We start from the raw sequence: 22,434 nt of genomic DNA on the forward strand, positions 1-22,434 counted from the left end.
GTCCTGCGACGCCACACACTTTGCCAAATAGCAATGCATTCGTCCTGCATTACCATGGCGCGATTGCTGCTTCAGCATTATGTGTAAGGTCAGGATTCAATTGACGACATTTAAATGGTGCGAGCAGTGCCACCTGTGACTTTTTTCTTTTCCCCCTCTGCTTTTGGGAAGTATCCACTCAAATAAAGATGTCTAATGATCCACATCACTGATCGTCTGTTGCTGTAAGTAATTGCACTAAATGTCCTCCTTTACAGTGTTTGAAATCTGTTGGTAGTTTGAAGAGTTTCAAAATGTAAAGCACACAAAAAAATCACGGAGAAATCACAGGTTGTGCGTTTCTGTAGATAGCTGTATTTTTTGTATAGATAGCTTCGATGATGCTTGTCGTTAATGCCTTAAATTCTGCTTTGTACAATATGTGAAATTGAAACGATGCTCCAGGTAGGCTCAGCGTCCCAGTTTCAGGTTGAATAAGAGTGAATCAGAAATGACAAACATTCATATTTAGATGTCTCAAAGGTTGACTGTGGGCTTTCTTTGGGACATGAACTCTGCAACGTTTTGGTTTGGTTTCATTTTTCTTTTTAAACACATTTCCTATTCTGTTTTTAATAGATTCTTTAGGCTCATATTTAACATTCAGATCCTTTTTTTTTTTTTCCAGTATGTGGGAATGGAAAGGAGGCTTTTCTCTGCACTTTTTTTGTACACAAGACAGCAAAAGGAGGGCAATCTATTAATTCCTCACATGCATAGACAGATGCACAGTTGTTTTTATTGTTGTTGCACAGAATTTGTAGGGTTTTTTTTCTTTCCTCCTTAGGAATTAATGGGTGGTGTTTGGTGTTTTGTGCTCTGACAGTCTGAACAGCAGAGGCGGGTTTGGATAAGTGAGAAAGGCTGCATAAAGCCAAAACTTTTCTATCGGTGGTAATGTGACTATTTTTTTTTCTCTTCAATGTTTTGTGGCGTTGCTCGATGGGATTTCTATGTGAACTACTTCCTGTTGATCCAGTATTGCAAAGGTGAATTTAGGACGGTTTTGGTGCCGCTGATGTCGAATTAAATCAGGAGAAATGAGAACGGTTAAAAGTTTTAAAAAGTCTGTGTATTTTCAGATATGACTTTGTACTATTTTTTTTTTTCCTTCTGCACACGGTGACACTGCTTTTTATGTGACGCATAACTAAAAACAAAACAAAAAACAGCATCTTTTTAAATGCCTAAATCTGCAAAATATATGCAATTATGTAAATGTAACATTCAATCCTCAAGTATAATCCAGGTTGTATGAACTTTGTATAGTGAGTTTTAATATCGTATGGCCGTACCAATATGTATTGATCTTAATCAGAAGCCTTAGAGTTGTCGACCCAAAGTGCTCCCTTAGAATATCCTACACCTACCTGACTTTAACAAAGCATTACTATCTCTATTTTGTTGCGTTTTTATTTGTATCCTTTTTGAATAAAATAGATTTGTACTGTATATTTGTACCTCTCTGTGAACTACTTAGAGCGGTTTTTTTTTTGTTTGTTTGTTTTGATTTGTTTTGCTGTTTTAATTCTATGTACTTTAAGGACACAAAGATATTGTATTTTTATTGTTACAGCTAACTTGGAGACATTGCATTTATCATGTTTGTTAAGTAAACACAATATAATATATATATATAAATATATATACAAATATAAATATAAACAATTATCCAACTTGTGTGCTGTGATTCTTAGTCCTGTTGTGCATTTATTATTTTAGAGAAACTGGTGGCTTCAGTTTCTTTATTGTAGGTTCTATACACCTACAATAGTATATAAAAGATCTTCTCAGAGGATTATATATAATATATATAGTCCTTTTGGTGAAAAAATGCTTTTAATTATAGTTGTGGTCAGAGGTTTACACGCACTCATCCCATCATGGCCATGAATGTTATGGTAACTCGTGGCTTCTTTTTTTTTAAACTGTTCTTTTTTCAGAGCATACAGCTTTCATGACCAGCTTTAAGAAGTGGGTGCACACTGGTTCTACACAAGCTACACCCACTTTAGAGGGAGGTTATTTTATCTACTTTATGTTTTGCTGCTTGTGAATAACCCATTTTACAAGTTGATTGTCACATCTTGACCTGTAATGTATAGCTGGTAAATATAGTAGTATACAACAAGAGCTGCTGAACAAAAGTGCTCATGTCACATTGTTACACAGTGTTAGCTTAGTTTTATATGTGTTATAAGCCAAATTGTATAAAATGTATCAATTTACTTTCAGTAAATGGAAACATTCAGAAGATACACGTCTGTACACAGCTGTCCAAAGTAAAATGCACACAGGTAACCCTATTATGTAATTAGTTATTTGGGATTTGAGCGCATTTGGTGTCTTCAGTACTTGCACTGGTTACCTCACATAGTATATCACAATAGGTCCTGAAATTTGTTTCTCATTTTATTATGTCTGTTATTTTGCAGGACATTTCTTGTTTGTGTTTCAGCATTTTCTGATGGTCTTGGGGAGTATATCATAGCTGGCTATTTTGATGTCAGTGTCAACTACTACCCTGTCCACCATAATGTTTATGAATTTCAGTCTAAGCGTGCATGGTGCCCACTAAAGTCCTGAGTTGTTATGAAGATACATGTGTAGACCTACATTTTTTAAGTTTGGCCCTCAGTGATGATCTCACTCTGTGCTTAAAGTTTAAGCTATTAACCTTTACAACTATTAGCACTTACAGACAATTTAAAATGGCCAATTAACCCAGTGTATCTAAAAATAGGGGTCAGGTTCTCCTGGGAGGACAAAGCCACTTCAGCTAAAACAATGAATGACCAGGGTGGTAATGCAGCGAGTTTAAGTTGAACTAATGATTCATGTATAAACACAATTTGCAGGTGAGATTGTGCTTTTACTTTAGTTTGATTCTTGAAACCTAAATGCTTCCCCTTGTTAATGATTAATGAAGACAATGGGCTGCAGGGGCTCAAGGTTTGGAAACAACAGAACTGATCTTATGCAGTGATTTGTAGGAAAAAAAAAAAAAACTGCAAAAAATGTAAACAATGCTGCAAACCAACATTATAATAAATTCAATGTTTATTTCCACATTCTTATCCAGGTTTCGTCACGGTCTGTACATCTGTTATTCCAGTAACAGAGGATGGCGTCCCCCAAAGTGCCATCCAGTCAGAATGCATTGATATCACAACTAGCATGTTGTCATTAGCAGTTTAGCTCATTCATTTGGCCTTGATCAGAAAGACTTCTTTTGTAAACATGGACATTGAGAGAAAATCCTGATAGAATATAGAAAGGCCAACATCTTGAAACATTTTTCGATTAAACTGTAAAAAACAGGCAGGCATAAACAAACAGAACACAAGCTCATGTTGAACCATTCTAGGACGAGTGCAGTTTCAGGACATGCAGTGTTTTTACCTAATCCACACTGAGAGAGCGCTGCTGCCAAAGAACAGCGCCGCGTCAGAGTCCACAGAACTTCCTTTCAACTAGTAAGTGAAGTTTTAGGACAAACAGGGTCACAGCAATTTCAAAGAGCAACCTCTGAGAATACCCAGTATTCATATTCTGAGAGAAAGAGACGACACCTGAAGCCTTTGTTGAGAACACTGATCTGCCCTTGGTAGAGTGTATAGTGAGAAGGATGGCAGTGAAACCCTGTTGCTTTTTGTGCTGAACTAGGAAGAGGAAACGTCTCTCAAAAAAAGACAAAAATGTCTCTACTAAAAGTCCCAAAACTGCCTAAAACTGTTCTGTTTGCATGACAGGTCTACAAATGATTCTTATGGGCTGGGGTGCCGTATCCAGGCCCTGAGCCCTCTGAGTTAAACTGCCTGAGTAGCTGAACTGTTTGCTTTGAAGTCTGTTTAAAATTGAGGTCGCATTCTGCATAGTTTCAGTGAAAAGTGAATTAATTTCCTTTAATAAATAACATCTGTTGCATAGAGGTTTGATGCACTCCTAGAAAAAAGCCTCTGAGGATAAAACCAAAACTCCCTTTAATTTTTTTGTCTTTTGTTTTTTCTTCATTAAACCTGCTGGAACTAACAGCCAGGTGGGTTGCGGCTCGTCTAGGAGTGACTCAAACAGAACCGCTGCTCGTTCTTCTTTAAAGAGTACTTCTGAAACTGCTCATTTGACACTGTTAAATGTTTCCATCTGGATAAGCAAAGACAAGAAGTGGAGGTAACAGGCAGGAAATTAAACAAGGGTTATCCAACCATGGCCTCTAATTTTAACATTTTGTAAATCAACAAAACACCTCAAAACACTTTTACAAGAAAAAAAAAAAATACATATATATATATATATATATATATTCACATCATATTGCATAAATATGTGCTGGAATGAGGTTAATGGATCTCCTGGTATGGGCTGTATGTGCCGTGAAGTTAGCCCCAGTGCTCAGTAACAGATGAAGGAAACAAACAAAAAAAGTGTTTAGAACAATTTCCACTTGTCATGTGACTCCATAAAAGTGACTTGCAGATATAAAACATAATTTAAGTGGTACTGTTTACACATCTTGAAGGTACTGCAGCCTTACAACACATGTGGATGCTACACAAATTGCACAAAGCAGAGGTTGCATTATCTATGTACGATTTCCCGTATGATGGTAAAAACCCACCGTGTCGGAACCTGCTCATGAGGAAAACAAATGCATCTTTTAGGGCAGAATTCAAGTAATGCGACAAATTCTGAGGTCAACAGGTAACATGTTGTGTACTGTTTCTTTGCAACCACTTACAGGAATAGAATATTCCTCAATGCAATGAGCCCAAACATATAAGAGGTAACTAATGTATTTTACAGTACAATAACAGCAGCACAGACTTTATGACTTTACTCTTTTGTTGTTTTTTAAGAGCCAGAGAAAACCTCTGTAAAAGAAAGTCAAAATATAAATGACATTGGCAAAAATGTTCGGAGCGTAAAGACGCGAGAGTTGTATCTTGGCAAAGAGAATGTACAAAGGTGGACTGCATTGAGATGTAAAACTCAGAAATAAGAGGAATGTAGCTCAACACTGAACACGTTCAATAGGACATTCATTCAAACTTTATGTCAGAATCTATAACGCCTCTTGTTTTTAAAATCACTTGTGAATGTGTGTGTCCTATTAAAGTGCCTGAATGATAAATACAAACATAACAATGTAAAGAAAACAAACAAAAATGACCTGCATCCTCGGTAGTAGTGTACAGTACATATAGAGCTTTGGAAGCTTGGAGTTGGAACGCAGTAAGCCACAGGACAGAGGGCGCGTCCACGGCGCCAGCTGAGGTAGTAGTTTGACTGAACACGAACTTCCCAGGGACCCATGGTAGCAGCTTGAAGAGAGAGGTGTAGCTACCTGGAAATCAGAGTCACTGGGCTGGCGGAGTGGACCAGAAAGGAGAGGGGACTGTGGCTACAAAGTCCCCTCTCCTGTCACTGAAGGTCCATGTGCAAATGATTTTTTTTTTGTCCCCTCAAAGGAAGTGTAACTGCTCCTATGAGTATGAACTGTGTTAAATCTGCTAGTCCACTGACGCAACAGATAAAATCTCTTTACAACATGCTCTTATGTCATCATCCATACAATAAGAAACATTCTCATCCCTGTTCCCAAGGTTTTCTAGGCTGTTTAAAAAAAGACGTTGAAGAAGTTTTTGTTGTATTTAACAAAGCAGCTTGTGTGCGAAGCTGTTCGACGCAGATCGAGCTGAGAGGAAACCAGCTAGGAATGGTTCTCTGTGAACAGGCAGCCTGATGGCGCAGTGCAGAGGTTAATGATGCTGCGAGAAGCCAACTGGATTCTGCCCTCACCCGATTGGCCTGGACCCACTAGGGCAGCTTCATGAATAGACCATTATCAATGGAGGGGACAGGCATAGGGCAGGGAAACTGGAAGAGACTCATGTCTGCTGTGAGGGCAGCCATGGCTGCAGGATCGTGCTCTATCTGTGTCCTCAGAGCAGGGTCAATCTTGTCCAGCCGTCGCTTGATCCTCTTTGCCTCCCTCTCGCGGATCAGCCTGGCCTGCCTCTTCTCTGGTGTCTCGTTGGCCCTCTTTAATCGCATGGCCTCCCTGTCCCTCTGCAGCCTGCGTGCCCGCTGCTCCTCCGTTTCCTGCATCCTCTGCATGCGCTTGGCCTCGCGGTCCCGCAGCCGCCTCAGCTCCCTCTCTTCTTCTGTCTCACACGCCCGCTTGTTCTTCTTTGCCGTGCGCTCACGCTCCAGACGCTGCAGTCGGGCCTCCAAGGGCTCGTTCTTCCGACGCAGAGCCCATTTTCGCATCGGTGACTGGGCCGCCACTAGCTGCTGATAAGCCACGCAGCTGTTGCACACCAGCAGCACTCCGGCAGGATACACTGGCATAGGGCTCAGGATATCAGGGATAGGAGGAAGGCCTGAAGAGGAGGAGTTGAGTGCATCAGGGATTGAGGCGAGGGATGGCCCTTCAGAGAGGAGACTATCGGGCAGTGAGGGAAATGCGGGTCCCTGGTCCGTGCACGGTCCTGATCCTGGCCCAGGGCCATGACATGGTCTGGGGCCTTGACACTGGCTTGAGATGTGACCCTGCCCCTGGCAGGAACGTTGGGCTTGACATAGGTTGGGATTGGGGTTAGTTGCTTGACACGGGCAAGGACCCTGACACGAACTGGGACTGGGGCCCGGTCCATGGCAAGAGTCAGTGCAGGGGCCCGGGCTGCTCATGGGGCTGCTCGAGAGGGACTGGGACATGGAACTGGTGTCCCTTCCCCCAGTAAAATCCATCCTAGTTGTGTCGAGGACTTCTTTAAGCTTCTCCCTACGACAGGATACATGAATCAGGTAAACATCCTTTTTTTTTTTTTTTTTTTTTTTAAGCGGTCTGGACTCTTCCAGGGAAGCATTAGATCCCCGATAGAAGGCTTGCTCCTGTCTAAATCTTTAATGTGGGGATCATAGAGCCTTTCACTTGAGGTCTCCTAGACGAGATTTGTTTCCTGTTAAAAATAAACGTATTCATTTTATACTGCGTCTAAGTAAAATGCTTTTAGCTCTCTCACCGTCACTATAAACTAACTTTCATCTGAGTTTTGAACAGCTAGGTGGGGTTTCTGTGCACACAGCCACAGCGTGCCTGAGATCACGATATCTGTGATATACTCTCTCGCTTACGTTACACAGAGACAAGAGCAGGAGGGAAAAAAACCCACTAAACTATCTGAAACTAAGTGTTCAGAGCAGTCTGAAATCCGAGATTTCACCCCGCAGGGATTTTTTTCCACCAGCCTGCAACAAAGGCTTCATACATCAGACTGACAGGCATTGTTTTTGCCTTGAATTTTTGTTAGCCTGGCTCGTATGGTCACATATTTTAGGCAACAGTAAAATTTAGCTTCTGTCAAGCTGCGATGAGTTACATGACTTGAAACCACTTTGCTGCAATGGGAAGAGATGACTGATTCCATGTTAGTCGTTTCCCAAACTTTTTTGCTTCAGAGAGGAATAAGGGCCATGCGTCAAATGAACTCTGGCTAGCTCTCTGGAGAGAAGTTTAACAGGCTGTTAACAGCCTCAGAGGAGGTGACTGTTCAGAAAACACTGGTTGCCAGATGCTGGTTATGTTACTTTATTGTAGCTGGCTGGAACAACATGATACAGCTTTTCCACGTACATCTAAGATACACCTTTTTTTTGTCTCTCTTTAGAATAACAAGTATTTATGTTTTATTTTTCCAAACTTAGCAGCAAATGCTTCATGACTTTTCTCCTCTCTCCTTTTCATCACTTCACACTGCTTCTCCTTCTACAATGCGTCCTGACCTTGTCAGTGCTGTTTAAATTAGAAATGTAATGGTAGTTGCTAAGCAACACGCAAGTTTATTTCCATTAAATCTGTCATTGCAGTACTAATTTTATTCATCCCTCATGCTCTGCATTCTGTCTAATCCCACACTTGGAAAACCATTGCTCTTTCTCATTCTATTATAATGTATTAAAGAGAAAATGTGACTTCTTTTTACTCAATTTATATTTTCAAAGGTTCGACAAAAGAAAAGGTTTGTCTTTAAAAAAAAAAAAAAAAAAAAGTAGCATGGATTTTTTTATGTTTCAACATTACACTCCTGCCAGAATCAATTTTTAGATACTAGAAAAATTAAAAGGCCTCATTTTAAATAACTCATCCTTCTGAATCAGTGGTGTCTTTCACCTTGTCATAAAGGGACCACATATGAGATATTGTTTTAAAATTCTTAAGATAAATGACATAATTAAATAATAAGCACTAAATAAACACAGAAACTTCAGGGCCCGGTTAGTATAATTATATCACAACATCTATATTCAATCTGCATTGAAGACCTGAGATGAGAGCTACAGCAGAGATGAGCTCAACCTGTTAAAGTTGTTGGTGTCTGTGAAGCGTGCACCACAGACAGCGCAGTTGGAGAGGCGGTCCTCGGAGTGGATGAGAAGATGGCGTCCAAGTGAGCCGGGCGAACTCAGGGCTCGCCCACACACTGGGCACACATAGCTCTTGGTGTTGCTCATCATAGTCGTGTGCTGTTACAAGACAGCAAACAGAGATGAGAAAAGCAGCAAACTTAAAAGATATAATAACTTTGTATTGCAGGCGATTATCAGTTTGCAATATGTTTGCAAAAGAAAAAAATAACAAAGGAAATATACATTTAAAATATTATGAACTTGAAAAGTAAAATTATAATATTTAAATTCATGTCTGCAACAGTTATAATTGATGCTGTGGTTGTTATGCATGGTAGTATAAATGCAAACAGCATACAGAGTTTATACAACGTTTACATAAGAAAAAGGCTGGGAGACCACTCTAAACCAAATTTATTACAGCAATAACAATTACCGTTAACGCTCGTGGCACTATTCCCACAATTCATAAAAACAAAACTATGCAGCTATATGACAAAGTAGACAGATTGCAGAGCAGATAGGCTGCTGCCACACGGCTTTGAAAATTGCATTTCTTTTTTTGGTTCTGTACTAGATCGGGGCATGTGAGACGATGTTATTCTCACCTGGTAGACATGGGAGATGAGCTTATCTGGGCTGCTGAAATCCAGCGGGCAGAGAGGACAAACAAAGTTGTTGCTGTGCTCTCCCCCTTCCTCGCTCTCCTGAGGAAAGTCAAGAACCATTTAAACTCGTTTCAGAAGCACATTAACACTACATTCAAATGATTTTACACCTACATCTTACAGTTGTAAATCACAAATCTGAATTCTGAGTTATTTATTAAATTAAAATTTCCAATTTGTATGATGGCAGTTAAAACGTAAAACAGGCCTTGTTTTGGTCTGAAGCATTTTCACAAGTGGATGAAGACGTGTTGAGTGTATGACTGAGCAAAATTCCCACAAGTCCCGGTGACTCACTGACAGTGACATCACACTGTGTGCTGAGACAGATGTGACTCACAGAACATTTTCAAACAGAAGGTGCAGGCAGAAAACATATTGGTTGGACCTGGGGGTGTCTAATAACTCAAAGGGCACTTTTGAATAAAAATATTGGGCCAGACCGCTTCATCTTTGAATCCAGGTGTTCTCGAACCATTGCACAGGTCTAAAAAAATCAAACAGCCATATGGTCTGCCTTTACAAACATTTGTGAAAAAATGGTTTGCTCTCTGAATTCATGTGTGTTGCTGTAAAATGACGCCAGCGTTGCGAGGACAAGTCAGTTCATGAAATTTCTTCCCTCACAAACAGTCACGATCAGCTGTAAGCTGTATTATTGCAAAGTGGAAGCTTTTAGGAACCACAGCAACTCATCTGTGAATGTGACAGTTCATGTAAAGTTACAGAGCAGTGCATAAAATTCACCAACGCTCTGCTGATTCAGTAACTGCATGTGGTTTCATGGCATGGGTTTCCATGGCTCCTGTAGATGTACTAAGTAGGTAGCCCACTACTTTTTTTTCCCACTTTTACTATATTAGTGATGTCTTTTAACTGATTATTTATCATTTTCACTTTTATCTTTTCGAAGTAATAAAACAAAAATGTCAAAAGTTTATTATGTTAATTGTTATTTTGCATACAAATAGAACGATTTTGGTGAAATATCACTACTTCCTTTCCGGTTATCTCAGGAGAAATATCTGCAATATTCTCTAGCACAGCACATTAGCTTTAAATTCACAGATGCATGAACCTAATTAAACATCATAAAACTGGAGCAGATGACAGGGTGGGCATCTAGATGCAAATTACGGTTCACATTGACTTGTTTTTCATGCACGACTGATGGATGAGAGTTGATAAATTCTTCTCACGCCTACCAACTCGTTTATAAACCACATATTTCATAATCAAACAGATGCAGGGCAGATACTTGTCTTCATTTTTTTTTTTAATCTCTGTCGTGTTTTATTTGTGTGTTTATTCCACACCACAACGTTACCAGTATGGTCTCTTCTAGTGTAATGCTTAAGTTGTGTTCAAACTAATTGATGATGTGCCAAGAAGTTGTTTTCAAAGAAGTACACAGTGAGAAATAGATAAAATTATTTTTCCAGTTATGAGAACCTTACCACAACCTTTGTGCGTGTTCCTTTTTTGTATTTGTTAGAATGAAATAAACATTATTGCCATTCAAAGCACCATCATAACAAACACTAGAGTGAAGGTGTCTAAATTAGCAGCCCTCTCACCTCTTTGACTCCTGCTCCTTGTAGGAGACACTGCGTTCTCTTGGTGGTCATGTGGTCGTCAGCAGAGGTGTTGGAGGACGAGTCTTCGCCGTGGTTTTCTGGGTCACTATCGCTGTCTTCTATGGAGGCAAACACAGCCCTATCAATACGGACAGACAACAAAACACAGGGCAGGGCTTATTCTCACTAACACCCCTCATTCCAAGGACATTCCTACAGAGTCCAACAGTCCTTCCCTGACCCTTCCCTCCATCCTGTACCTGAGAAGCTATCCTGCCCTTGGACTTCCTGGGAGTTGTTGCTGCAGCATTCACTGTCCTCTGTGAATTCGTCTCTGCCATCCATGTTAATAGTGTGCTGGAGTCCTGTGATGGTTGAAGTGTGGAATGGCCCTGGAGATAGAAAGACAGTAGAAGGACCGTCGGTAAGAGTCTTGAAAAGTTGAAAAGTTCTCACTTGTGGTACATGTAGAAAAAGCCAACAAGCTCTTCCAAACTAGGCTTCAAGACAAGACTGGAGTTGACCTTCTCATAGTCTTGAGACACAACCATAAGACCCGTCATGCCAGTATTAACAACATGTTGGAAATGGACACCAACACAAACTGTACTACAGGCTAAATCAGCACTCCATCCTTCTAAGATTGGGAGCTACATTCAGCAAAGAAGAGTAGGAGTGGGCCTGTTTCCAGATAGACCCTTGTGGAACAAAGGAAAATGGCGAAAGCTGGTAGTTTTAGAACTCCAGTGGCAGGAGGCGGCTGCAAGATTTGCTAATCTTAGAAGCCCAACAGCAAAAGTGGATGAAGTGGGAAATATTGAATAAAAGGGACAATCAACTGGAAACGCACTCAGGCACATCATGACTTTAATTAAAGTGAGCCTTTGTCAAGGCAGGTATACTTAGAGACACAACCAGGTGCTGAAATCTCTGTCTATCAATGCCAAAAGAGCAGCACCACTGCCACTTCAAGAACAATGACAAAAATACCCTCCATCATTGACCAGGAAGACTTTTGAAGGAGGTTGTTACTAGAAAATGTTCTTTGATACAGGTCAACAGCTTATAATCCCATCAGAAATAGTTGCTTCTGCCCAAAGACCAGATCTGGTACTTTGGTCCACCACTCTCTGTATTGTCTACTTTATAGAACTAAAAGTACCATGGGAAAAAGCTGTGACACACTCAGCTGAAATCAGATGCAGAGCATTGAGGCTGGATAGCAACAGTTTAGCATTCCATAGTTAAACTTATTAAACACTTGGAGATGCACAGCCAAACCCTATGCCACCACCTTCAAGGTGATTCCAGGGATTGCTTAGCGCTGCAGTCAATGGCTGTGGATGAGGAGGAAAGACCCCAGCTGTGCGCCAAGATGTTAGGGACACACACCCAGATCCGATTCGCCTGTGGTGGACCTGCCCCGGTACAGGGTGTACAGGGAGTGCAGAATTATTAGGCAAATGAGTATTTTGTCCACATCATCCTCTTCATGCATGTTGTCTTACTCCAAGCTGTATAGGCTCGAAAGCCTACTACCAATTAAGCATATTAGGTGATGTGCATCTCTGTAATGAGAAGGGGTGTGGTCTAATGACATCAACACCCTATATCAGGTGTGCATAATTATTAGGCAACGTCCTTTCCTTTGGCAAAATGGGTCAAAAGAAGGACTTGACAGGCTCAGAAAAGTCAAAAACAGTGAGATATCTTGCAGAGGGATGCAGCAGTCTCAAAATTGCAAAGCTTCTGCAGCGTGATCATCGAACAATCAAGCGTTTCATTCAAAATAGTCAACAGGGTCGCAAGAAGCGTGTGGAAAAACCAAGGCGCAAAATAACTGCCCATGAACTGAGAAAAGTCAAGCGTGCAGCTGCCAAGATGCCACTTGCCACCAGTTTGGCCATATTTCAGAGCTGCAACATCACTGGAGTGCCCAAAAGCACAAGGTGTGCAATACTCAGAGACATGGCCAAGGTAAGAAAGGCTGAAAGACGACCACCACTGAACAAGACACACAAGCTGAAACGTCAAGACTGGGCCAAGAAATATCTCAAGACTGGTTTTTCTAAGGTTTTATGGACTGATGAAATGAGAGTGAGTCTTGATGGGCCAGATGGATGGGCCCGTGGCTGGATTGGTAAAGGGCAGAGAGCTCCAGTCCGACTCAGACTGCCAGCAAGGTGGAGGTGGAGTACTGGTTTGGGCTGGTATCATCAAAGATGAGCTTGTGGGGCCTTTTCGGGTTGAGGATGGAGTCAAGCTCAACTTCCAGGTCCTACTGCCAGTTTCTGGAAGACACCTTCTTCAAGCAGTGGTACAGGAAGAAGTCTGCATCCTTCAAGAAAAACATGATTTTCATGCAGGACAATGCTCCATCACACGCGTCCAAGTACTCCACAGCGTGGCTGGCAAGAAAGGGGATAAAAGAAGAAAAACTAATGACATGGCCACCTTGTTCACCTGATCTGAACCCCATTGAGAACCTGTGGTCCATCATCAAATGTGAGATTTACAAGGAGGGAAAACAGTACACCTCTCTGAACAGTGTCTGGGAGGCTGTGGTTGCTGCTGCACGCAATGTTGATGGTGAACAGATCAAAACACTGACAGAATCCATGGATGGCAGGCTTTTGAGTGTCCTTGCAAAGAAAGGTGGCTATATTGGTCGCTGATTTGTTTTTGTTTTGTTTTTGAATGTCAGAAATGTATATTTGTGAATGTGGAGATGTTATATTGGTTTCACTGGTAAAAATAAATAATTGAAATGGGTATATATTTGTTTTTTGTTAAGTTGCCTAATAATTATGCACAGTAATAGTCACCTGCACACACAGATATCCCCCTAAAATAGCTAAAACTAAAAACAAACTAAAAACTACTTCCAAAAACATTCAGCTTTGATATTAATGAGTTTTTTGGGTTCATTGAGAACATGGTTGTTGTTCAATAATAAAATTATTCCTCAAAAATACAACTTGCCTAATAATTCTGCACTCCCTGTATTGTAAGCAAAAAGTCACAACACCTAAAGATGCTGAGAAATACAAATGAGGATGTGTCCCTAACATATCCTGGACATTGATAGAACAATAATCTTATACAGAGGACAACTACTACCATCTGGTTCTATGCGTCGAAATCTTGGGCCATAATAGTGTGCCTTAATAGTACTGCAGGTATACTTTTTGTGCAGTTAAATATTAAAAAGCCATGACTGACAGTCACTGGCCTTCAGCCTGACTGCAGCTGTTGTTGGGAAGAGTTAAAAATGCCAACATGTTGCCAAGGAAGCTAAAGAGGCACCTGGAATCCTGACATAACTTCAGAGAGAAATCTCCACTTCAGCAGATGCTGGATCAGAACCAGGGACAACAAGACTGCCTGTTGGATTGTGTATGACAGAATCTGATGAGTTTAGTGCAGCCTATAGTGAAGCACAAAAAGAACTGAAGGCTTTTTGCTCAAAAATATCTTCATCTGACTGCACAATCAGAAGAACTGATGATATTCCAAACGAGGCTTCTTTTATAGGTATACCTTGAAATTTTGTCCTGCCTTGGGCACAAAAAGAAAACGATTCTGAGCAACTGTCTCTACCCATACATTGTACCCGGCACATGAAAGCTTTATCTCCATAGCAACTTCATTACAGCATCTGCTACTGTAGTGTATCACAAGAAGGTATAAATCTTTAAATCTTTTAATAGAAGTGGTTTCACCTATCACTGAAGTTCCATGGTTTGATCACACTTAATGTGGATCACGCCATCCAATTACAATTAAAAAATCTTGAGATTATTGCAGAAATATAACACGCTAATGAAAACAAAACCTATAATCAGAGCAAAACAGATAGAAAGCTGTCCCAGAGAGTAAATTATTGAAACCATTCTACCTTTTTCTTAACATTCTGGGGGCGCGATCAGCTTGAGAAGAACTTCTTAGCAGATTCATCTGGTTTTATATGACCTATACAACAAGCAGCAGGATTCATACAAAAGCAGCGAGACAAGCCCAGTTGCATATATGCATGCACATTTACTTAATTTGCATCCCAACCCCCACTATTTTTACACACATATACAATCACAGATACATGCTAGCTGTTCCGACAGCCATGCTGCAGTCCCACGGGGGTAGCAGCCTGCACTGTTATCCTCCAGCTAACTGCCTAGCTGCTCCGTTTCTCTCTCTCTCCTTCAGTACCACCCACACACTGAACAGCCTGGCTCGCCCTCTGTCCTCCCAGCTTATATATGGAGCTCTGTCTACTTCTATATCTTTACCATCAGCTCTGAGGGGGAGGATAAAGCTTTGCACCATGACAGCCCATATGTAGCTCATTTCACTTGCCGCGATGCCACACTTTATTGTACACAGCGGCTCTTTTTGGCTGCAGGATGCGATGCAATCCCTTCACTTTTCTTCTTATTACACTGGACTCCGCAAACGCTCATTCAACTGCCAGCACTGCTCCTTTGGATGCAGTCTTGGTGAAAACTCCTCTGGCATTCACACATAGGAACATCACCACTTGAGATAGCGAAAATTAATGATAGCTTAAAATCCAATTTTCTTCCCTTGTGTGCTCCCTCTCCATTTACACAGATCAGAAGATGGGAGAGAGAGATCCTGACTTCAGTTACCTGAGACTGGCAGAAGTAATTACAGCATTCATCACAATCCTGAGGTACTGTGCACGGTGCACAGACATACACTTTCTCTTTTATTGTGTGTGTGAGCAAGACAGAAGTATAATCTTAAAGCTAGTCATTTGGCTACTTGTGAGAAGTTGGTATGTGAACACAGTTTGGGCACTTTTCCCACAGAAATCCAAGCATTCGTTAGAGTGGGTCCGAGTATTGAACTGTGAACTACTACAACAGGCTGGCTTCTCGGCGCATAGCCAATGATTGATGTGTGAGAGATACCCATCCCCCCACCGCTACGGTTCTGTCTGTACATCTGTCTCTCCTTGCTCCCCCCCGCCGCCACCATCACCACTACCCACCCTCCTCGCTCCCTCAGTCTCTAGCACTGCGATGTTATCTCTGAGTCTGTGTGTCTGTAGGCAGGAGGTGACGCAGTGTCTGACTGAATCCAGACAAAGAGACAAACTCATCAGCCAAGAGACACACACAAGAGGGAGAGGGCTGGTTGGGGGGGGGGCGCAGGCCGGGGGTGGTAGGGTGACGGAGGGGTAGCGCGCAAAACAAAACAGACAAAAGACAGAATGCCAAAACTCTACTCAAACACAGAGCAATGGGGGTCCTGTTGAATTCAAAGGCCCCTCCTTCTCCTTTTCAGCAGCCATCCCCTCCAAAAACGCACACATGCAGACACACAACACTGTCTGAATCTGCAGAAGTACTGGGGCCCCCCCTCTTACGTCCACAGACTTTCTGGAGAACAAGGACGGTGGGCCAGACATCTGATCAGTTCTCACCATGAATAACCTACATGTTTAGATTAGGATTTTGCCTCAACTACAAGACTGACAAACACCTTGTAGCCACACGAGACTCAAAGTTGGATTCATAACAGCCCCCCACCTGAGAACTCAATTTCATAGTTGGATCAACAATACATATATAATGTGAAATATTCTGAAATAACACCTTATTTGTTATAATTAATACTAATAAAGGTTTTCAGAACTTCTACATTTAGGTACAGAAAAATTATGAAACCAAAGCCTCACATATACTGTTACACAAATATACTGTACTTCCCTGACAGGCATCCACTTGACACACCACGAGGGTATGCACCACCACCTCCAAACAAAATACTTTTATGTAATGCATAAAAATCTTGAGTATTGTTGTACATCAAACTTAACAGCTAGACAGACACCGCTGTTGTATCATTGTCTGGAATTCCCTGTGTGTGTGTGTGTGTGTGTGTGTGTGTGTGTGTGTGTGTGTGTGTGTGTGTGTGTGTGTGTGTGTGTGTGTGCGCGTGCGTACTACTGAGTGTGTGCATTTGTGTGTGTGTGTGAGCATGTGCATGTGTGTCAGCCCGCCTGCCTGTCAGACTGTCTCCCTGCCTGTCTGGTCTGTCAGTCTGTCTGGTCTGACCCACTCAAAGGGGACAGCTCTTTGAATGCAATTCATACCTCACAAGAAAAGACAGGTAAAACAAATCATGGTGAGGAAGAATGAAAGTTGGTGTGCAAAAGGTGTCCTTCTGCACTCACAAGAATTAAAAAAAAAACATATTATACAACAGTCTTGGGGCCTCCTGAGGCCTTTCGCTGACTCTCAAAGGTGTTTCAGAGCAACAAATGAGCTCATTAGCTCACAGGGATGACTGCGGTCTGCAGCAAGTGTGAGATGCATTTCTCCAGAAGTTTAAACAAACTCTTTAGAAAGGAGGGTCGCAGCATACTTCAGTAGATTACACTGGGCAATCCCCTTCAGTGGACAAAAACTAGCTTAAGATAAGAGGTCAGCAGGGTAAGCACTGACAAGAGCATCCTGGTAGAAGATGAGTCACCAACAAAATATCTACATTAGAGGGTCTCCCAAGAGCTCCTGAGATCTGCTTCAATAAATTTATCTGTGCTTTATAAAAATATGACACTATTTTAAAATAGAATTTGGTCAACAAATGTCAGTAATCCAGTCAGTATGCATTACACTGTAAGCGACCAGTAAGCCCAAGGTCCCTTCTTTAAATGGAAGAAATTATTATTTAGCTAAAAAATTATTTAACAGATGAGCAGCAAACCATCACATATAAACAACAGAAACCAGATGTTTGTTTATTCAGATGACTGCTTACCATTAAAATAAAATCTTAATTAAAATCTTAAATTATTGTTTGGGATGGGAAACTAAGATGTTGAACAGAATTAGAAAGTAAGCATGAAAAGTGTTTGTGTAGTAGAAAAATATTAGACGTATCATTCAATAAAGGAAGAAAGGGGGAAATAACAGAAACACTCTTGCATACAACGCAAGGGAAGTCTTGCTGCTTGTGTGCTCAGTAATGCTCTCCTGCAATCTTGTCCTAAATCTGAGCTGTCAGAGAAAACTGAATCAAGTGCACGCATAGCTACTGTTTGTACAAGCTGAAACCTCTGTCCCTTCTGTTCATGGTTTAGTCATAGGTGGGGGTTTTTTTTTTTGGTTTTTTTTTAAATGCCTCATACTTTTTTTTTTTTTTTTTTAAAAAGAGCAGATAACTGACAAAAATAACATCTCAAAACTGAAACCAGAAACATGGTTAGCCACAAGCCTTGATACCTAAATTAACTGAAAGATTCTTTCACACAACATTTCTAGTCAATATAAGCTTGTCGGCTTTAAAGGAGAGATATTTATAAAAAAATATTTTAAGCCAACAAGTAATAAGCTCCACTATTAAAATACAAGTGATAGTGGCTACTTAAATTATTTTTAAAAAAGTACCAGGAGTGTGCTCTTTCACATATTATGTAACACATTCAGTTATTTGTCATTACATGCTGCAATAGTGTAGCTTGCATTGTTATAAGCTTGTGTACCTGTATGTGTGTGAGTACAGGTGTTTGTCTGTCTGTGGGTAGCTTGTTGTTGTGATTTGGCACTGTATAAATAAAATTGAACTGAAGTGAAAGACAGTGCCAACAACAGTACTAATCACACACATAAAACTTTACAGATGAGATCTAAATGAGGCCGAGTTTGAGATTGTGTGTGGTGCGGCTCCCCGAGTACTGAGTATTTGCATTAAAGTGTAGTAATGCCTTCTGATCACCAGACGAGGTTTTTCCTGGCTCAAAATTGGCCTTTTGGGGATGATGCCACATACAGGTAAGGTGAGAGTATTGGGTATCTTACATATCTTAGTTATTTTTAAACAACTGATAAATGAAAAAGCGAGTCGGGTTAAAGACTAAATTTAACCCTACATAAAAACTGACTGATAGTTTTATCACTGTGCGGGTGGTTTTTCTGTGGTGTGGTAAACACTAAAATTATGCTGGAAAAACCTTGCAAGATGGTCACTATTGATTTTCTAGTCTGTTGAGTGCATCTGACCTGAGCTTGCTCTCACTGCATTTATTGCCCATTTTATGCCCGTTTCTTTTGTTTTCATATACCTGTAAATAATAACTGTGGTCAAGTGGGACCGCACTAAGATTGGATCAAAGTGGCTGCATCACCCGTCAACACGCTGGCATTAAGTATGCATGGTAGTTATTACTGCATTATTACCAAGCACGATAGAGTAGCTATTATTGGTTTCTACTTGTGATTCTGTGTGTGTCATCATGGTAAAATGTACCATAGAGATACCTCAAACTGAATTTCGAAAATGCTGACAGTTGTTTGTATATGTGTCTGTGGGCAAATTTTGCCAGTGCAGTAATGTCACAAAAGCTGTAAGGCGCTGACACAAAACGTTACATATCTGTATTCTTCAGCAAAATAATGGTTAAGTCAGAAGATGGGTGTGGTCCAACTCATGAGTGCTGAATACTTAGTACTAATGAGTCTAAATGTCAGTATTCTGGCATGTGTCACAACCTGTGTGATCCCACTGCAAGATGGTCTCTAGTTATAGGGCTCATGGGCTGGATCACACAAGTTTACCAGCTTGGCATCAACTACAAACCTGCCACATTTCATGGCTTTATCTGTTATTTTGGCAAAACCTGTTCCCAAATATACACATTTTGGCACATTCCAAAAAGGTTTTTACCTTCAATATGAAGAAAAGTCACCAGGACTGTAATATTTAAAAAAAATTAACCAGTAGTCTTGGTAAATGGGGTTTGATTTACTCAAACTTAAAATACATGTTTGTTTATCAAATAATCAAAGAATTCTGATAAGGAAGTTACCACTCTTTGCATTGGCTCTATGTGGACCAATCACACTTACAGCCACCTCACAAAATCCAACTTCCACCCATGAAAAAACAAACAAACCCAAAACTCAATGCATGCACAAAAGCACCTGCCAAAATACTCAAAACTAATTCTGTGGTAGTTCCTGCAACAGTAGGTGTCCTGGGACTGCATTTTTAAACTATGATACACATGCATATCTTTTTGGACAATCTTCATAGAGTTAAAATACTCCCTAACCCCTTACCCTCACATTAACCATCACAATTAAAGTGCTAACCCTAACCTACCTCTACCTCAAAAAATAAAAAATAAAAAACAAAAAACAACTTTTGAACCCCAAACTGCCTTTTGCCTAAATCCTGGTTCTTTAAAAGCTGTCTGGCAACACAAATATCATTAGTTACGATGTTTATATCCTACAAATATAGATAAAACAAACAAACAAACAAACACACACACACACACGGAGAGAGAGAAAACTCACAATGCTTGCCTCGCAGCGTGATCATGTCAACCGACCCAAGTATACACGGATAGCGCAAGTGTCATCAATAAAACTCGTGAAATAGTAAGAGAGACAATACCTGAAATACCTACAGTTAACTTTGAAGGGGTTGGTCTGTTTTCGCCTGGACATATTACTGCCCAAACCGGTTGGAAAAATTGAAAAAAAGAAAAGAAAAAAAAGAATATCCTAACCCCGGACGGTCCAAGTATGTTCCGGACAGAGGGAGCAGATGATGAAGAAAATAATAATATAAAAAATCAAATCGTTTAGATCAGAAACTGGGTCGTTTTCGGAGATTAAAAAATAAAAAAACGGGAACATTTAAGAGTCACATTCTTGCGGTCTTTTTTGTTGTTGTCTTTTTTAAAAGCCCCTTCTTCAGCCGATTATCGGGTTAAGACGATGTCCAAGCCCGGACAGAGAGACTCCGAGCAGCTCCGAGCTGCTCCGATCCCGATCCGCTGGCACCCGCGCACAACTGCAGCGCAGCACGAGCTCAGCTGATATCTAAACGTAAAAGGAATGAAGCTAACGTCGAACAGCATTGTGGGATGTGTAGGGACGCAGGGGAGTTCAAGTGAAAGATACTATGCTGCATTCAGGTCGTGTGGGAGAAAAAACCCCGACCATGTTCAAATATCAATTTAAAGTAAGTAAATTGCTGTGGGCGGTTTTGACGAAGCAATGATTCCTATTTAACTTCATAAGCTCTGTAACTATAACCTGACAATGACACCTCAACTAATAACTAATAAATATCCATCCAAGGACTACTCAGCACATCACATCCCCAATAAACACTATCATAAGAACTCACCCACGCGTCTGAAATCTACCGAAAATAAATGAATAAATAGATAGATAAATAAAACATAAAAACAAACCCATAATCTGAAAGGACCTTGAAGGATTAATGTGTCAAATCATACTCTTAGGTTAAATTATTGTTCTAATCATATTCTTGTATTATGAATATTGTTATTAAATAGAATGGGGAAATTAATGTTCAAGCAATTATTTTGCACTTACACATTTGATAAATCAGTTACACTTTTGAGTTTATGTTGCCAAAAAAATACATTCAATTTGGCATTTTTCGATTAACAGGGATATATTTTTAAGATTACCACTAAAGTGTATAGATAAACCTATAGGATAGAGGTACCTTTATAGGCTAAATAAAATGATCATCCAGTCCTTCACTTTCCTTGAGTGAGGGGGGGGGGGGGGGGGCAGTTGTAGCCTATCCCAGTCAGAGTCAGGGTATACCATGGACAAGCTGCCAATCTATTGCAGGGCTAACCCATAGAGACAACTATTCAAACTCATATTCACACTTGAAGCTAATTTAGGATCACCAGTTAATCTAACCCCATGCATGTCTTTGACCTGTGGGAGGAAGTTAAGAGTTTTCAGAGAGTGAACCCCCCATACAGATGTGGAAAGAACATATAAAGTACATCCAGAAAGGCCTCAGACTGAATTTAAACCAAGAAGCTTCTTGCTGTGAGGCGACAGTGCTATTTCAAATAATTAAAAAAAATACATGAACATTTACTTTTTATTATGCATATTTTTTTTATTCTAAAATGCACAGAGATGCCTCCACTGATTGGACACTGACAAAGCTGAGGGTATTTTTCTGTTACAAAAGCCTTACTATTTCTGAGCCTCTCGCACAGTTTGTGATACCTTTGTTCTCCCTCTAGCCATAATAGGAAGAAAAAGTAGTGCTACAATTGATCATGACACTTGTAATTTCATTTTCAACTCTCTTTCTAACTGCATATCCTACAGTCAACACTAGATGTCGCTACAAACCGTTGGACTGTCAATGTCATAACATTGCATGTAGTCGTCATCACTGACTGCCACGAGTAAACTGACCGCAGCACCACATTGACCGGGTGAAAATGTACTCTTCCGCACGCTCGAGCAAAAATATGCCATCTCAACAAAATAATCTAGTCAGGTCATGAAATCGCCTTTGTGAGGCAAGTGGCAGATGACACACATTCAGACGCAAACGGCACGTCACGTTATGCACAGTTATTTAGATATCCAGTCAGTGAGTACAACGGGATAACATCAGCTAGCTGGCTAATGATAACAAGCCTAACGTTAGCCCATTATAGTTACTGTGAGAACGATGGAAGCGAACAAGCCACACAGCAATTAGTAAATGATAAGAAAGGGTTGAGTACAGTCACCTACCTACATCTCCCATCATAATGAAGACATAATTCAACTATTACCCATGTTGTCCAGTGAACATATGAGGCAGGAGTCTCGAGTAAGGGGCACAGACTGTGATTAAGTCCTCCCGTACAGCTAACGTTACTGTACGCTGATGATAAACTTGAGCTCTTCTTTCGCGAACCCCTTGCG

General features: G+C 40.7%; 1 protein-coding gene across 7 annotated transcripts; it reads right to left on the bottom strand.

Moving 5' to 3' along the window:
* Positions 1 to 1,938: 1,938 nt before the first annotated feature.
* On the bottom strand, positions 1,939 to 22,424 carry LOC120721452 (zinc finger protein 821). Of its 7 annotated transcripts, none has more exons than XM_040011803.1 (6): positions 22,302 to 22,424; positions 10,954 to 11,085; positions 10,694 to 10,812; positions 9,057 to 9,155; positions 8,399 to 8,565; positions 1,939 to 6,823 (listed from the first exon to the last, which is right to left on the bottom strand). In XM_040011803.1, the coding sequence occupies exons 1-6, from the start codon at positions 22,303 to 22,305 to the stop codon at positions 5,857 to 5,859; spliced, it is 1,488 nt and encodes a 495-aa protein (XP_039867737.1). In that variant the 5' UTR covers positions 22,306 to 22,424; the 3' UTR covers positions 1,939 to 5,856. The 7 variants fall into 7 exon arrangements, with proteins under 7 accessions (XP_039867737.1, XP_039867736.1, XP_039867735.1 ...); XM_040011802.1 differs by having other exon boundaries at positions 22,261 to 22,395; XM_040011801.1 differs by lacking the exon at positions 22,302 to 22,424 and adding an exon at positions 20,136 to 22,251 and having other exon boundaries at positions 10,694 to 10,809.
* Between the last annotated feature and the right edge of the window lie 10 nt (positions 22,425 to 22,434).

The sequence above is a fragment of the Simochromis diagramma genome, unplaced genomic scaffold (genome assembly GCF_900408965.1).
Source record: "Simochromis diagramma unplaced genomic scaffold, fSimDia1.1 OVJJ01000603.1, whole genome shotgun sequence".
Taxonomy (NCBI): Eukaryota; Metazoa; Chordata; class Actinopteri; order Cichliformes; family Cichlidae; genus Simochromis; species Simochromis diagramma.

Excerpts from the sequence above, each read along its gene's own strand:
- LOC120721452 (XM_040011800.1), bottom strand. The coding sequence starts at position 20,175 with ATGTCCAGGCGAAAACAGACCAACCCCTTCAAAGTTAACT. Across the intron at positions 11,086-20,135 it reads CAACCCCTTCAAAGTTAACT|GGCCATTCCACACTTCAACC; the intron begins GTAGGTATTTCA and ends TTCTATCTCCAG. Across the intron at positions 6,824-8,398 it reads GACACCAACAACTTTAACAG|GGAGAAGCTTAAAGAAGTCC; the intron begins GTTGAGCTCATC and ends ATCCTGTCGTAG.